Here is a 15,477-nt window from a genome sequence, read left to right as displayed (position 1 = left end):
ATTAATTTTGCATTCACTCTGGAGCATAACAGAACGTGGGAAAAGTTCAATGTTATAATTCACAAAGTCATACATACATCCAGGAGGTGTGAGCCAAATTTTATGGCAATTCAATACCTCACACTGGGCTTCACACCCTAAAACCAAAGTACAAAGTTTGGAAGTCTGTTTTCATTACAAGCATTATTTGGATTACAATATTTATTTGACCTTGTCTAGCATGCAGTATTTACATTTCACATGAGCCATATATTTTTATTTCAATCATACAAACGGAGTAGAAAGTCTGTTTACTTGAAAATGAAACTAAAAAGCACTGCTGTTCATATCATACAAGGTACATGTTGCCTAGTACAAATGAGTGACAAATGTTACAATTAGTCACAATTCCTATCACATTATCAATGCCTGGGTAGGTAATTATAATACATTAGTGCAGCTTTCATGGACAGTGCAATTGAAATATAGTTCACTTTTAAACTGTAATGTACAGTGTAGGCATTGTTATCTTTAGCTGTCTAATCTGAAGGATTGGTGCCTACCCGACCCCCCCCCCCCCCCCCAAAAAAAAAAAAATAAATAAATAAATAAAAAAATAAAAATAAAAATAATAATAATAATAATAATAATAATCATAATCTAGGCTTATATTCACATCAATATTTAATACTGCATTCAAATTTATTCTTTGTTCAAATTAGGTGAGAATTATAAAAGTGATAAAGGATTCCTGAGCCAAAGGCATGATGTCAAAGTCCTAATATATTGGGTGGATGAGAGATAACAATGTAAATTGAATTTGGTCTTAATAAAGATACAAATTGCTATTTAATAAGGAAACAAAATTGTCTGCTAATGGTAATAATATTGTGGTATTCATTTTACTGAACAGGACTGTAATACTCAACATTTCTGATGTTCCAAAACAAATATAATACTACAGCTTATACTACTACCGGTATTTTCTTGTAAAAAAAAAAAATTGTTTGGATTCTGAATCTTTAATATACAAATATCTGAAAATTGTCAACGGATTTTTTTGTGTGGAAATTGAACCAAGTTTGCCCAAAGAGGCATTATATATGTAAAAAGAGTCACTTACCACAATGTTGATATGACATGGGGCTCGAGCCCGCGGTCGCCGCTGGACCAAAGACATGACGACATCACATTCCAAATCGGACATCATCTTGTTCAAAATTCAATTGTACTGAAGTCGAAACATAAAAAAGCCCTGAAGCACTGTCTCTCTTTTCGAGTCAATAAAATTGCGTGTTCCTGGCCTTCCCTCAAATTAAGGAGGCAGGCCAGACTGAGATGGATTTAAGAGATGCACAAGCGATGACATGTTTTGTCCGTCTGTCTCGAAGTCAGCAGGATGCAATGTATGAAACACATGGTACGATGCGAGCTAGCTTCACCGTCGACGTCCATGAAATACCAGAGATCCTCAGAATATGATGCACACACAATACACACACATGTATGCAGATATCCTCTCCTCCTATTCCAGAGATGACACTTGGCAGGCAGGCTGATGGAAGGGGCGTCGAGTCCCTTCCCAATGGACTAACCACCTTCTGGCAGAGTAGAGCAGACTGACGTCATAAAGACATAAAAAGAATATTTCTCCTACAGCTGCTCATTTACATGAAGAATAGAAGAAACAAGAAGACAGCCAGCTAGGATCCACGCCTACGTGTTCTTTGATTACTGTCAAAGGATGCCCCTCATGGACACTAGGTCACCACAAGACGATGGAGCTGTGCCCACTTTGTGGGGTTCCATCTTGTTTTGGAGGCAGCAGAGGTGAACTCATTAGTTTGGATGACGCAAGCCTTTCACCCAAGACGACAAACTTAGAGAAGATTTTGCATTTAAGCCACCAGTTTAACTGCGTTGCAAAAATGACAATGACAATTGTATTTTTTAAAATATCAAAACAGAGACTGGCACAACTTTCAAACTTCACTCTCCAAAAGTGTAATGTGAACTGGCAAACTGTCCTCAAAATTCAATTTTGAATCAAACGTATCTTGTCGCAATAACATAATGTAACCTAAAACCATGGACAGTAAACCACACTGATACCATAACAGCCAGCGAGCCTCTAATGCATTCCCAGTACACATGAAAACAAAGTCATCTCAGCTCAGCAACACTAGACCTGGCTGCAGTCAAGGTTAACGAATATCCTGTTCTCAGCAGGGCCAGGGTTCCCAGACAGAATGAAAACCCACTGCTAGCTAGCAACTACCAGCTGATAGATGTAACCTAATCCTATACAACCTACTCCCACTCAACATGCATGCAGTCTGTAAACCGATTGACTGACATCAGTCAGTCAGTCACCCATTCAATCCACTGTGTGTTCATGCCAGTCCTCCGCAGAACATAATAAGGATAAGCGACACTCTACACCACCGCCTCTGCACTGCCACCGTCGCACACCAGCAGACTGCCTCACTCACTGCTCAGCATCGCAGAGAATGGAAGTGAACTTTTAAAGCTATGTACATGCACCGGTTCTTTCCTAATCACATCCTTAGAATGGGTTTCCTCATATCAGCCTTCTATCTCTCTGCTAATGTGTGCTTTGTGGCTTGATGTGTAATGAGATAATGGGTCTGATTACCCTATTACATCACACATACAACTTAATTCATGGCCACGGTGCTGACAAGCTTGTTTTGAGCCCTGCTAAAACCCCTCACTGTTTTGTGCTAATTGGGCTTCATTCAACCAAATTCATGGCCTAGTTTTCTCTCCCATTAACCATTTACAGTTTAAAGAGAAGGTTGAGTTCTGGGAAGAGGTGAAAAATAATTTGTGAGCATTACTCATTCTTATTATGCAAGTGTGGAAGAACATCAGTTAAAGGTAATACAAAGTTTTGGGAAATTCTGAAATTGGATGGATAGTAATTCTTCAAATGTTTGATATATATGGATGCCCCTGTGGATGAATTATAAGCACTTAAAATGTTAGCCCCTAAAACACTTCTGCTTTCGAGCAAATTGAATAACTAAAATTTACCGGTGCTCCCGGTAAATTTCAAATAGCGCCTAAGGCCATTCCATGGTAGCTGTGACCATGAAAATCTCAGAATATGCTGTTCTGGTATATAATTTCCAAACGGAAATAGCAAATCGGTCGATTGTAGTCAAGAAACATTGTTTAAAATCTAAAGTAATATCAGTCTTGAGAGGGCGCTATACAACATAAAGAGTTTATTATTTAGAATTTCATCACTTTAGACTCGATTTCAACCGCGACAACGATCATTGAATATTGTAAAATCGCATATATGCTTCCAACATGTTCATTTTAACCAAATTCATGACTTCATACCAAAACTTTGTAATACCTTTAAGACATGTTCCCTGAAAAGCATGGCTCTTCAAATGCCTTCATATTCTAAATATGCATGTAACATCGTAAAAATCGGGGTCAGCTTTTTACGCCACGTGTTCGTGTAGTCCCATATGCATCTTTCTGTGTACAGTGTTTGTAACCTTACCAAGACTTGGCCAAATTTCTTATCATTTTGAAGATTCCAGAACTTTGCAATAGACACAAATTCTTATATGCTAGATGATCAACCTTTTCTGGTCGGTTCCACACTGTTTCTTTCACAATGCAATCGCATGACCAGAACTCAACTTCATCTTTAAACCATTTACAGTTTAAGATCTCATAAATCAGGGTTCTTGTTAATTTTTCTGATAGCAGGCTATTTATGATTTACAGGAGGCTACTAAAATTGCAAAAGAAAAATCTCTGTGCGCGTAGCGCACATCACCATGTGCGCAAAGCGCACATCACGAGCGCGAAGCGCGAAGTCCCTTGCGGCCGGGGTCCAGGGCCCGCCCAAGGGCCCTGGAAGCTTTAGGGTTTTAGATGCTCTCTGGTGCTATCTTAGCCTTATTTTTGAAGATATGACCACACTGTATGAGCCATAGTTTAATGATAAAGATCATGAATATTTTGGCTGAATAACTTACTTTTCATATGATATACAATATGAAATGAAAATGCTCCATTATTGTTTCTGATAAATCAATCATATTTGTGATGAATCTACAATTTTGAATTACATGATAATGATACAAGGTAGTCCTGGGCAAAAACGGTTAACTGACGTTTACAGGACCTTGTCAGTGAAGAAAATCGTTTGCGATAAAAAATTAAAAAATTGGAACACACATAAAAAAAAATATGACAAAATTGGATTGGTAAATGGTTTGCAGGTATGTGACAGCTGTCACAGGGGTCTGGGGGTGTTACGAATACGTTATCGAATCGTGCATCGCCAAATCAATCACAGTTTCACACTCATTATTACTACCGGTATTATTTATAATTTAGCCTACATTATTATTTACATTTCAAATAAAAAACTTACCTGTACGTTGCTTCTTACGGGTCAGGGAATTTCTGGAAAGTCAGGGAATTTAAAAATGTTTTTTCCAGAAGTAAAAAGTCAGGGAAAGTCAGGGAATTCATCCATTTCTTCTGGAAAGTCAGGGAAAATCTTTTTTTTTCAAGATGTTTGTTAAAATGGCATTTAATTTGTCTTGTGAACAAAGGAAAAAACATTTGGTAAAATCTGTGGTTCACAGGACCTTTTTCGTAACACGCAATATCTTTAGGACCTACTGGTACCGTGTCTATTGTGTCTTTCATACTGTATGCAAGATGTTTGTGGGCGTGAATGACTTGCAGTGACAGGTGCGGTGCGTGGTGCCGGTGTGTGTACATACAAGAATGCTGGATGCACGCTGTACGATTACTTTTTGATCGAGCTTGTGCTTTGATTTTGATTAAAAGTTTGAATGAAGGTGTTTTACCCTGGGGTTTTACCACAGAATATTCATGAAACAATAATTTAAACGTAAATAACTATGTATCATGAGCCACTCGTGTTTTCTGAAGAACCCCTTTAAAAATTGTGTTGCTCTTTACTCGAATATCGCAACCCTGAATCGCATTTGATATACATTTGGCGTCCATTGTTCGAGCGCGAGCATACAGCCAGTAGTTAGCTAGCCTAGCCTCGTGGTTGCTGCTTTCCCCAACGTCCGCAATGAAGGCACACTTTTTTTCCCTCAGCAAAATATCCAAAGTCGGGGATGGGCCTTATATAGTCAGGTACAGGATATTTGAGTCCTCAAATGCTACTTTTTAGTGGTTTCAAAAATCTCTGTGTCTCAACATGAATTACATAATGCAAATAAAGAATAGGATCTACTATTTGAAGTTAAACTACGTTCCAAATTTGAAAGGAAGAGAGTTTTTTTTCCAGTTTTTTTTCTTCAGTCTCGATAAATTATGCCCTGTCACAAGGACTTTGCCGGCCGAAGCTCTCCCGTGTCTCCAGCTCACTCACCTGTATGATGCAAGCTCACTTACACAGGGGATAACGAATCACCACGTGAAAACTAGCCTGTCCACATTTCTGTTTGGACTCGGAGGAAAATTCTGTCATCTTTAGTTTTAAAAACAACATTGTTAAATGGGTCTAACTTAGTTCACAAGCACTTCAACTGTGCCTCGTAATAAAAGGAAAGTATTTTCGAACGCTGTCACTAAAATAAGAGCCGATCTGATGTTAACAAAATGACCAATGTTGGCTTTTTTTTGGTGGCTTTTTGTTAACCAGATCAGATCACGTCTTATTTCAGTGTTCGAAAAATACTTTTACTTTTCATTATACAAGGCACAGTTGAAGTGCTTGTGAACTAAGTTAGACCTAGGTCTAGTAACAATGTTGTTGTTTTTTCCAGATTTTTTTTCAGATTTTTTTTTAGATTTTTTTTTTTTTTATCTTCGAAATAGGGTGCGCCTTACAGTTTTGTAATTTGCTTCCTAGTATTGCGATGATGTATAGTTGTACGCTTTAGATTAAGACATGTTCATCATTGAAAATGGTCATGGAAATTTACATTATCCTGCTCTGGAAAGTCATGGAAAGTCATGGAATTTTTAAAATGTGTAAGTGTACGAACCCTGTAGTAAGGAAGGAAGACATCGATGTCTGCCGTTTCGATTCCATTTTAATTCGACTGGCGTGCGATCTCGGAGATAAATTTACTCAGCTAGCTCAGCTCGGCTCACAACGCGCGCTTTTCTTGCGTAAGCTAGCTTGCCGGCCTGCGCTAGGCTCTGGCGCACTGGGCATATACTAGATAGCTCAGCCCCCGCGTGCGCCGCGCCGCAAGTCCATATTTTAATAGGGTTTTATTTTACGATCGTTTCGGAGACGTTTCATCTCATTTCTTTACGACCGTTTTCACAACCCCGCGCTATGAAAGCGTGTCTTCGTGAAGCTTGTGATAACAGAAATTTGAGATAGCGACTTGACCGAATATGATGTGATTTTTGTATTATTATTTTTTTTTTTTGGAGAGGCTTACAGCCGGCTACGATTGCCGTTACAGCCGGAAAAAATAGCCGGTTGCCGGCTATTAACAAGAACCCTGTAAATACGGTGAATTTGGCTGTGGTCATGGTAATTTCCTAATCAATGGATTCCTGCCTTTAATTTTTGTTACTACCTTGCACGAATAATTGAAGCACTAAATCATAAAAATTATGCTCACAAAAAGCATAGACCCACTTTGACTGACCCTAGTCGCCTTACATGTACACAAGTACAGGTATCTGTGATACCTTACTAGCACTTCATAAATTTGGGGTGAAACTTTTACTGATGTATTAAAATATAATAACAAAAACGAAAACACAACAAAACAAACAAAATTTAAACCCATCAAAACTGTTTTTTCTCAGTTTTTTCTTTAATAAGCATTCAGGATACCAAATTATTTCTTAATTTTCAAGAGTGCAAATCAGTTTACTGTCAAATTTAATTTAAATAATTTCATTCAAATCACTTTTATCAGGGACAGGTGGTACACTTGACATTCACAATAGCCTCCTCGTACATATGCACTGTCCATCCAAAACCTGGCAGAGCAGAGAAACAGTGCACTGGCCTCTGGTCACACTCAAAGTCACAATGCCCTCATTTCCTGCGAAAAACAAGCGACCAATTACGAAGAAATCAGCCCGTAGGAATAACAAATTAACACCACTGCAACACAACGATGCCAATTCATTACATATGCCTAATTACTGAACTGATGCTTCATACACCTTCTTAAAGGTAAAGACCAGTTATGGTCATGCGACTGCATTGTGAAAGAAAATTTGTGGAATCGATCAGAAAAGGTTGATCATCTAGCATCTAGCATCTGCAAGGTTCTGGAATCATCTAAATGATAAGAAATTTGGCCCTTTCTTTGTAAAGTTACAAGCACTATACACAGAAAGATGTATATGGGACTACCCTATATCTCTCACAGACCATGAGAGAAACAAATTTACCAAATATATGAATTAGTAGGCGGTTTCCCGGCAAATTTTGTATCATCATGTATTAGTCAAAACATATTCTTTCACATGATTGGTAATGAGAGGTTCCATTTCATTTTTTGAAATTGGGGCGTTTCCAATACTGGTCTTAACCTTTAAATATCATCTGTTTCATAGTCAAAAGGGCATTAACACATACATTGAAACAGACTTTAGTCCCTTCTAGCTCTGAGACAGGGACTCTTTTGGAGATGATAGTACGTCAGATGTGTGAACAATAACGCAATAGAGCTAAGAACAGAATAAAGATCAATTTTCAAAAGATCCATGATGCATGAATAGGCTAGAAGACTCCATACCCATTGTACCTGTACAATCAATATTCAACATTGAGATAACCGTTGTAAAAAAAACATTGCTGCGTTGAAAGTCAGTGGCTAGAAAACTATACCCATTGTAGGTGTACAATCAATACTCAACATTACGATAACCAATGTAAAAAACTTTGCTGTGTTGAACACTGCTCAACGGTATGACCAGCTAGCAGGGTCACTGTGTGAACGCGGTATTGTTAGATTGTCTCTAATTGTCCAGAAAAATACTGACCAGTGGCACTTGTGGCGTTAGCTGGTTGCTAATGACAATGATGACCTCATGATCTGTTTCTGTTCTGTTCCACTAAGGACAATTATTATCATTACACAGAACAGGGTGTGTTTCATTAATTTTAATTTTTGAGGATACCATTATTTGTATTAGACATAAGGGGTGATTTTCATCAGAAGTAGGGCATGGTTCATGACTTACATCATCACTTGTTTTTCCTTTTTTGTGTTTTTTGTTCGAGAAAACCAACATCTTATTTTTTTTTAAACAGGAAGCATTATTTTCATGATAAGAAGCATGTCTTCAAAAAAACATAATTCAGACAAGAGAACTCATGGATAAGACATCTATTAAACATGGCAAAACATAGTAATAAATACAGATGAGATTTCATTTGTCAAGGGTCTTTTCAGAAACTAATTTAAAAGTTGAAGTGAACCTTTTAAATGTAATATCTTCAGAATATTTTTCTTGATGTGGACTTGAAAATGATAGAGAGGATTATAGAAAGATACTTATCTCCTACTTACAAGAAAATGAAGATGAAAGTAAGAAATAATTATCAAGACGGAAGTATATGGCAAGATGGATGAACATAAAAAATGTACTTCAACAGAAGACAGCATTAAACATTGCTAATAAGATCCTCGCTCAAGGATATAAGGTTTCCGGCTGGCTAAAAGGGGCATATTTCTAATTTCTTGTGGAAAGAAAAGATCAATATTCGCTTTGTGCACAGGATCAATGCAGAACTGAACATGAATAAACATTTAGCCTTGACTCCAGGAGTCTAGGCTTTGCGTATAAAGAGAAGTATTGCATAAAAGAGGGACTCGTACGGTAAGCCTATTCACAAGATGTACTTGCTGCTTCAGCTGTAAGGCTTTTCATGGGTTAAGAACCCTTCCGCCTTACTTTTTCTTTTGACTGCAGATCGTGCACAGCCGGATATATAACTTCCTCCATCTCCTTTTTATGTCTTTATTATGCAGATATAATTTTCTGCAGTCTGTCTATCACCTTAAAAAAGACCGGACTATCACATCCCCTTCTCTCTCACTGTTTCTTCCTTTCTTTCTCTTTTTCTTTCCCTCTCTCTCTCTCTCTCTCTCTTTCATTTCTCTCTATCTCTCTTTTTTCCCTTTCTCTCTATCTCTCTTTTTCCCTTTCTCTTTCTCTCTCTTTCTCACTTCTCTCTCTCTTTCTCTCTTCCTCTTTAAATAAAGGGAAACCCATCCATTAATTCAACATATAATCGTGTTTTTAAAAGGAGATAAATATATCTCTCTTTTTCCCTTTCTCTTTCTTTTTTTCTTTCTCTCTTCTCTCTCTCTTTCATTTCTCTTTCTCTCTCTTTCTTTCTCTCTCTCTTTCTCTCTTCCTCTTCAAATAAAGGGAAACCCATCCATTAATTCAACATATAATCCTGTTTTTAAAAGGAGATAAATATATCAAAGGTGGTGAGAAATATGATATAGGGACAAAAAAAATTATACAAGTATTATTTAAAGTTGTCAGTCCTGCTATTCCTCTTGTACACAAAGAATAAGAATTTAAACAAAAATTTTCTTCTAAGGATATATTTTATAACACATGTGTCCAAAATATATTTACTGGACTAGCTTTCAAACAACAACCAAACAATGATATAGGGAAAAGAAGGTTATACAATAATTAAGTTGTCAGTCCTGCGATTCCTCTTGTACACAAAGAATAAGAATTTAAACAAAAATTTTCTTCTAAGGATATATTTTATCACACATGTCTCCAAAATATATTTACTGGACTAGCTTTCAAACAACAACCAACAACTATAAAAGATCAAAACTCTGCATAATAATCTTTGGCAAAAATAGTGTTCAAGAATAGTGGCAAGCATTTTGTATCATAGTACGATCACTCGCACTCACCTTCTCGCATTATTGCCACATGAGGGCAGTCTTCATTTATATTTCATGATTCGATTGAGGCAGCGTCTTCATACAGGTGTATGCTAATTTTCAGTTGTTCAGAGCAGTACTATGTAAATGTTTCTTTCTTATTGATAGAGGGCAGCATATCAATTGAAATCTAGACAAACAGAGAGTTCATCATATCGTATATTCCCTTGAGAAGAGGCAAATACAGTGAATGAATCAAAACGAGTGTTTCAGGAGTCCTCATCTCCTTATGTCTTTAAATACACACTTCTAAGCGATCACCGACCAGAAAACTGTAGTATGCTACAATCATAAAGAGACACAATACATATCAACAAATCAGATGTATCTAGCAAAGTAATAAGGCTTTAATAAGTGTGAATAACAGAATGATAAAGACATATCATTTCCCATAAAGTTTTTAAAAAAAATGTAATAGTGTTTGATAGTATCAATGTACATTACATGTACATGTACACAAAACAGGAAGTGTATTTCCACTTCTCTTAGATTATACTACTGTAGGTGCACACCATCTTATTCTTTGTTTGTTTGATCTTATGTTTGACCTTATGTTTGACCTTATGTTTGATCTCATTTATATTGTTGTTATTATGCATGATTCATTGAATAAAGAACAGATGTATATTTTTTGTGTGTATTATAAATTTTGGTTGGTAATTTTAAGTCAGACAATGGTGCGCTTAGAAACACCCATATTAAGCCCCTAATAAATGTTATATATATTATCATTACTGTAATAATCGCTTCCACTATTGAATCTACCCTTTTTTCTCTTTGATTGTGCAATTCATGTTTTTGCCCTTTCCCTTTTTATTTTTAAGTCGAGCTTTATGACAATCCACAACTTTGTATATTAAAAGCATAAATATGTGATTTCTTAAAGCCCAAGACTCATTTGATTTCTTTGATTTTAGGTTTTAGTTGAAAAATATGGAGATTTTATGAAGGAATTTTTAATTTTTTTAAATTGTTTCATCCCTTCCTGAAATATTAATCACAGCCTCTATTTGGAGCCAGAAGGATGATAACTCATCTCATATAGGGGTGATAGTGAGCACTAAAAAAAAAAAATTAAAAAAAGAGAGACGATAAGGGAAAAATCAGGGTAAAATAGGGACACACAAGAACAAAATCTGGAATAAATCAGGAAAAAAATATAAAAATCTGGAGAAAATAAGTAAATAAAAAAACTGATTAAAATCGAGTTATTATCAGGCCTGCTCATAACACTTTGAAACAAGTTAAAATCCTTCTGTAAATTGCTATGAGGAACAGGCATGTATTAAGTTAACAGACAGTTGTGTACATGCATAGATTTGTACAAACCTCTGTGAAATTGCAGTGCCCCATGATGCAGTGCACAATAGCAATTAATATATTTGATTTGATTTATTTACCAACAGCAATACATTTCATACAATGATTTTACATTGTCCACTCAGATCCAGAAAGGCATTAATTTAGTGCTAAAGTATATAATATAGAAAAAGAATGTGTCGATCTATAAAACCTGTACATGTACTGTCCTTTTAAATTTTAATTTGTATTGTTTTTTTTTAGTACCATTATTTCATTTTTGTTATTGCTTTTTTCATTTTGCAATTGCCACATGTATCTTGACAATATTTTAGTATCAAAAACAAAAGTTTCAAGAAGAATCTTTTACACACAAAAATAGCTGTGCTTATCTTCAAATTTTATATTGCACATTTGGTTTAATAAAAAGGTTCACCCCTTTTATCATTTTTTCTAACATCAAAGTCCAAAATGAATCTAAATTGTGTTCAAAGTACATGTTCAGTACATGTACATGTACATGAACATTATATTATTAACATGGCATTCTCAACTTATCTACTGCAAATTTCCTTTAAAAGACTAACTAAGAAAGAACATCAGCTTAAATACAATAATGATGGAATAAAGAATGGAATGAAATTTCCCCTGATCAAACTTGTTAGCAACATGTAAACATACATGTACACTTTATTTCTGCTGTGTACCTTGGATATGATACCCTTAATAGCATTTGACACAACAAGAGACTTCCAGAAGTTCCATTACCCAAGAAAGAAAAAAAAGACGCTGATGCAGTTTTGCATAACTGAGCTAAACCTTTCTTCCGTAAACAAAGACCCCGCTCAAACCATCACACCATTTCCCATGATGCGATTCAGCATGTAATCCGCCTTGTCCTACCGACGCAACCTTGGTCAAACGGCACTTACATTACAAATTGCACCGAACATCCTATCCCCTTGCTTAGATTACTGCTGCATTGCATACATATTGCTGATTTATTCACACGCAGGAGAACTTACAAAGTTGGTAAGTAAGGAGGGAGGGAGAATTCCAATGAGATGTCCCTGTCAGGGTTGCCATGGTTATGGGTCAATATGTAGAGATGCTTTTGAAGAGAAAATGGGAAAGGAAGGAGACGGCATCCATCATTCTAGCTTGGTTCTCATCACGTACTTGATGTAAAGTGATATTCAGTGGAGGATATTAAAGACGGGCTCAATGAAAAATATATATTTCAGAAATCTAACCCAAGACAGAACATTCAGAATGACAGATTAGATTCAGGTATGAGGCCACGATATTTCAACTTTTTACTACTAAAGTTACATGCATACCTCACAATACACAATACACAAAGGGCAACAGTGACACCCCCCCCCCCCCGATAAATGAATAGATGATGACAGGATAAATAGAATTGTATACAAATAAAGTTTCACTTCATCATAATCTTAATAATAATAATATATTATAAAGCGCACTTATCTATTAATTTACTCAAGGCGCTTTACAAAACAAAACACACAAATCTCTCTCCAGAATTTTAACAACATAATATCATTAGTAACTCTGAGTAAATAAAATAATGTTAATCTCATTTAGATTTTTTAAATACCAAGTATCACTTCATCATAATGTTAATGTTAATCTCATTTAGAATTTAACAATACCAATTAGGTTATTATCACAAGATCTGAATCAATTTATATAGACCTGACAGCAATCAGAACGTGCGGTACAATCTCGATGTGACATTGCACATTGGTATCGAATGAGGGCAAAGATTATTATTGTTATGTATTTAGACAATAATGTAGTTATGTTGCTACATGTATCATGCTACTGCATGTTTGGATGCTATAAAGCAAAACAAAGATCTTGAAAGTTACGAAAACACAAAAACATCAAATTTACAAGGGTATGAATAATTTAGTTTTCAACTGTACAGTTGTACATGTATGTACATGTTTACGAGTAGCTCAATTCACAATGAATTATATTAAGAGTATATTCTCAAAATGAAGGTTCAATGCAAATGGCATTGATAAACAAGTTCTGGTCAAGTACACATGACTTAATTTCTCTGCTTTAGCAATTACATCGCTTTTGACCCACAACTGTCCATACAATCTAAACTAAACTGTTCGAAACATAATAATATCGCCATTAATACTAAAGCAGAGAGCCTCCAGGACAATGTTTTTGATGGTGTTGTTGTTTCTACAGCTAGTATTGTATTGTTTGGCCGATGATTCAAATGACCTTTAGCTGTCATATATGCACATGTTGCTCTCCATCCAAGATGGATGGATGGCTGCTTTGACCAGGGGCTAACAGGAAGAAGGCCTTCTCACTATCTCCATAGGGTTTCAACAAGAAATATTATGATAATGACTGTATACAGGTGTGTTCCAAGTATTTTAAAGGAAATATCTACATGTAGATTGTGTATATAGACTGAAATCATTCTATTGTCACAAGTATCTTATATAAAAACTAAGTACTTTAATAGAGTTTGTTTTCATCTTTTGTTTATTTGTTTTGTTTTCAATATGGTGTTTAAAAAAGCACCAAGATTTCTCAGCAAGTCCATATACTTGTGCATTTTAGGTTATCCTATCATAAATTTAATTTAGTATTATTGTACATCCTATCAAAAATAACAACATTTGGTCAATAAATGAAATATCAATTTTATAATTTTGTTTTTGGAAGTATATCCACTTTATGCACTTTCCTAATTTAAAGAGAGTCTTTTTGCAGACTTAAATATATAATAATACAACATCAAAACAAATGAAAGTACCTCTAAATAGGTAAGGGCTGGACACTGGCTTTCCATATCATTGTATCAATTCAATTAAATTAGCAGCAGCTTACCTCATACAACCTTCCGTGCGCATAGATAGACCTGCTTGAATGTGTTGCTTTAACCAATACACAGTGAGCACCTGTGAGAGGTACTGACGTCAGTGGAGCAAGGCCTACTGTAGTGCCATATCGACTGTGAGCACTCGGCAAGGTTTTAGTTTTCCCTTTTTCATTCCAATTGTTTTCATTAATAAATCACAGCACCTACATGTATGACAGTCATATTTCACAGAGAATACAAATTGCTAAGTACGGATCCTAGCAATATTTTTGTGATGCTTAATCTTTTCTGTGAACAGGGATTCTGAGCCTTATCTTTCATGGCTTATCTACAGTAGATAACATAGTTTTGAGAATACCAAAAAGGCCTAATTTGATTAAAGGTATCTTCAGTCTGATACTGGTATTTCTTAGAAATAAACATGAAAGAGTGTGAGAAATGAATTTATTCATTATCCCTGCAATTTACATTGGTAATCAACAAATATATGTACACATTTTCATTTGATTTCTTACTTGCATGTCTACTTTAACAGGATAAGATTTCATCCCAAGATTGTGGATTACCTTTTTGTTTATTTGTTTGCTTGTTTTTGTTTTTTGTTTCTTTCTTTTCATTGAAACTTATATGCCTTTATCCTCAAGTCTTCCTGTGAATAAAATGAATCTATCACAATGTATTATCTACATCGATATCGGTAAAGTCATTATTATGCTTTTTTTCTTCTTTCTGTTTTACCTTTAACAAAATTCAGGGCAAGGATTACAGATTAAACGACGAAGAGGAAAATAATATCCAGGGAGAAGCTTAACGACAACGGACAAGTTAAGGAAAGATTGATTAGATGATTGGAATAACAAGTCGGAAATGATTGGAAATTTATTCATAAAATTTTGCTGCCTTGATGGCGTTAGTGACAGCCTTAATACATCATCATCGTTTGCTTAGGAGCTGAAGAGCTCTAAGTCTATGTAAAACGATATTACTTAATGCCCTTTTGGCTCTAAACAAATGATAATCTGAAGCTAAAGAACAGCTAAATCTATGCCTGACAATACAAACATACGAGATGATCCTGGAGAGTGGAGACCTACAGTGTAATTCCCAAAAGGATTTTATATCAAAGTTTTCATGATATCGTGATATCATCAACGTAGAAAAAGATATGATATAAAGATGGAAAGTAGATGAAAATGGATGCATTGAAAATAAAGATATGATCTATCATGTAAGGGGGAAGGTTGTTCTTTAGCATCTTTCTTGCTTTTATGTCAGCTTTGGGTTGAGGGTCTATTTGCTTCGTGTTGCACCTTTTGTACAGAGTGAATACCTCGGGGACTTAATTAAATATCAATACCTTATGCAATGTATTGTAAC

At 35.6% G+C, this 15,477-nt stretch overlaps 1 protein-coding gene across 6 annotated transcripts in view; it reads right to left on the bottom strand.

Moving 5' to 3' along the window:
* The window catches only part of LOC590093 (microtubule-associated serine/threonine-protein kinase 1), a 74,773-nt gene extending 72,266 nt beyond the window's left edge, over nt 1-2,507 (bottom strand). For 3 of the 6 annotated variants that reach the window (XM_030996501.1, XM_030996506.1, XM_030996502.1), the window contains exon 1: nt 1,103-2,507. In XM_030996501.1, the coding sequence (XP_030852361.1) occupies nt 1,103-1,189 (87 nt within the window). In that variant the 5' untranslated portion in view covers nt 1,190-2,507. The remainder of the gene's footprint in view (nt 1-1,102) is intronic. The other 3 variants (XM_030996504.1, XM_030996505.1, XM_030996507.1) reach the window with 2 other exon arrangements.
* Nucleotides 2,508-15,477: the final 12,970 nt, after the last annotated feature.

The sequence above is a fragment of the Strongylocentrotus purpuratus genome, unplaced genomic scaffold (assembly GCF_000002235.5).
Source record: "Strongylocentrotus purpuratus isolate Spur 01 unplaced genomic scaffold, Spur_5.0 spur5_scaffold_3, whole genome shotgun sequence".
Classification (NCBI taxonomy): Eukaryota; Metazoa; Echinodermata; class Echinoidea; order Camarodonta; family Strongylocentrotidae; genus Strongylocentrotus; species Strongylocentrotus purpuratus.
The sequence above is the reverse complement of the archived record's forward strand: the minus strand, read 5'-3'. Positions and strand labels throughout refer to the sequence as shown.